The 3031-nt window shown below is 34.6% G+C and overlaps 1 protein-coding gene across 1 annotated transcript in view; it reads right to left on the bottom strand.

The window, feature by feature from the left end:
* LOC109844825 (ATP-dependent DNA helicase homolog RECG, chloroplastic) overlaps positions 1321–3031 on the bottom strand; it is a 37819-nt gene continuing 36108 nt past the window's right edge. Inside the window, 1 exon segment of the mRNA XM_020413975.1 lies at positions 1321–1665. Within this exon segment, the coding sequence (XP_020269564.1) occupies positions 1573–1665 (93 nt within the window). The 3' untranslated portion in view covers positions 1321–1572.

The following is a 3031-nucleotide window of genomic DNA, read 5'->3' as shown; positions in this document are numbered from 1 at the left end:
TTAGAGGGTGGGGTCACCGAGGCTAGGGTTAGGTGAAGGGGGAGAATCTGAAATAAATATCAGATAAGAGCAAGCATTAATTCAAGGATCCATGAATCAAATAGGTAATAATATCGGATTAATCGGCTAAGTGCATGCTCTGATGGTCTAATGAGTGGTATTGATGAATCAGAACCATTGAATACTTTCTCGTTAGAATACTGACGAACCAGGACCAATAGCATCGTTGATATAATCCACCGAATACTTCCATGTTAGAAATAGATTAGTACTAAATACATTATATCTTTTACTGTTTCATGTTTACAAGACAAAAGTATTGTTCTCAGAGCTTTTAATACAAGTCTGATAAAAGATTAGGCGTTCCTGTGGTGAGCTTTCCAGAGGAGAGACTGAAAATAGAACGCCGAACCCGGAATATAAACGGCGGTTACACTAGACTGCTACTGGTCCCAAACGTAACAGTCGTAGACCGTGGGGCCTACTTGCTGTTTTTTAGGAGAAGGAAGCAGATGTGACGAGTCACGAGGATCGGAAACTCGGGCTTGGCCGTTTCTCACCGCGTGGTCAAATAAACGTGGTTTGGTAGGAGGCATAAAGAGGGGAAGGTGAGGTGAAGTAATGCTCGATGAGGTGCGAGGAGGGATACACCTTTTATGGTTCTTATTTGGTTGGAGAGGGGGTGAGGAGAGATACGTGATGATACATGACTTTGACTTTCTAGTTCATTTTTGCATCTTCGCTATCCTCACTCTCGTGTCCCTTCAAATTGGAGAGATTTTCTCTCTTCATCTTCTAGTTCATTTTGCATCTTTTCCTCTCTCTTCCCCTCGCCTTATCTTACTCTACTTCACCTTGCTTTCACTTATACATCCCCACTTGTTTTTGTTAGCACTTATATACTCTAAAATTCTAAGATTTGTGCTTGTACCCTTAACATTTATAAAACTTACACTTATGCCTGCTAGTTTGCATAACTAAGCGTATGTAAGTGCGAATTTTAAAAATATATGACATGCAAGCATAAAAAACTTAAAGGATATATGAGCGCTACTAAAACAAGTCGGGATACGTAAGTGCAAGTTTAAAAATTTTAGAGTATGTAAGTGCTACCTAAGATGAGGGTACGTGAGTGTAAAGTAGGGAAAACTATAGGCTATTTAAGCCCATTTAAACCATAATCGTGTGCCAAGTGCTACAAAAACATCAAACAACAGTTTGATACACATTAACTATGTGAATAACTCGTACACCTCAAAAGCAAACGTACATACTGAATAACTCATACACCTCTAAACGTATATATTATACAGTAAAAAATGGTCAAAATAAAACAAAGTTTTCTCAAATTACAGTGCATCAGCTTGTTTACAAAGTTAAAGTTACATCAAGATCAAAATATTCTTACTACAGAACATGCATGATCCTTCTTAATCTACAACCGTTAAAACACAAATTTTACATTAAATTTCAATACACAACACAGAGCATATATAGAAATCAACTTACCAAAACGATGCGGTTTACTTTTGACAAAGATAAAGAGAATGTATGCCTCATACAAACATAAGATTAATCTCCCAGAAGGCAGAGAGGTTGCCTCATACTGAGCTCAGCTTTCAGCCTTGGATATCTCTCCAAATCGTTCGAAGTCGCCAACACTTTCTGCAATGTATGAATAATATGACTATCACATGAATGTTTTATTTTTGGTATAATAGCTAACAAGCAATAATGCAGCAGTATCATTGTGAAAACAATGAAAAAGTAGTTTAAATAGTTGCTTTAAACATACACCATATCTGACCACTTGGAACAAAAATGCACCGGTCAATAGCAAAAAACAATGATTTACGCTGCATACCTAGCCGTTGAAATACAAATTTGATTTAAAAACAATCTGATTTCTTATTTTGTGTGTAGGAGTGAAGTAAGTGGGTATTACTGTGAAAACAATGAAAAAAAAGTTTAAATATTTGCTTTAAAAATACACCATATCTGACCATTTAGAACAAAAATGTATCAGTCAATAGCAAAAAACAATGATACACTGCATACCAAGCCGTTGAAATACAAAATGGATTTAAAAGTAAATCGATTTACTATTTTGTGTGTCAGAGTGAAGTGAGTGGGTTTAGAAATAAACAGGCGTCCAACTTGAGTTCATAGACAAAAAAAATATCTTTTCTTAGAGGGGATTGGGTTTAAAAATAAATAAGGATAATATTTTAGGTTTACAAGGCTAAAAGTTATCTACATGATGCCACATTATTATTGTGATAAAACTCAAAAAAATAGTGCAAGCATTTGGTTTAAAAATACACCTTATTCCTAATAATTTATAATATATATATATATATATAAAACCATTGTGGGTCATTGGATCTATCTCATCCAATGGTTGAGATTAGAGCTTATACTGCAGTGAATCTAGATTCAGTGATAGCAATAAATGCCATTATTAAAGAGTGCAATAAATTTGTCTACCATTAAAGAGTGCAATAAATGTCATTATTCTTCAAAAAACAAACACCTCACATAACTGAATCTAGATTCACTGCAATAAATGTCATTATTCTTCAAAAAATAAACACCTCACATAACTGAATCTGGATTCACTCATACGTGTCTTCGTTTTTTCAACTGGAAATCCTCACCTTATATATGAGTGAATCCAGATTCACTATAGTGAATCCAGATTCACTGGAGTGAATCAGATTCACTGCAGTGAATCCAGATTCACTGCAGTGAATCCAGATTCACTGCAGTGAATCCAGATTCAGTTATATGAGGTGAAACTGGATTCGCTGGATTGAATCTGGATTCAATCCAGTGAATCTAGATTCATTGGTTGTTTGTTGCCCCTATTTATTGCACTCCGTATAATAATGACATTTATTGTACTCTTTAATGGCATTTAGTGCAATAAATAGGTTTTTAATTTTTAGGCTAAGGAGGTTTTTATTAGAACCTCACCCATATATATATATATATATATATATATATATTATTCATATTTGAGAGGTTCTAA

Source organism: Asparagus officinalis, chromosome 6 (assembly GCF_001876935.1).
Source record: "Asparagus officinalis chromosome 6, Aspof.V1, whole genome shotgun sequence".
NCBI lineage: Eukaryota > Viridiplantae > Streptophyta > Magnoliopsida > Asparagales > Asparagaceae > Asparagus > Asparagus officinalis.
The sequence above is the reverse complement of the archived record's forward strand: the minus strand, read 5'-3'. Positions and strand labels throughout refer to the sequence as shown.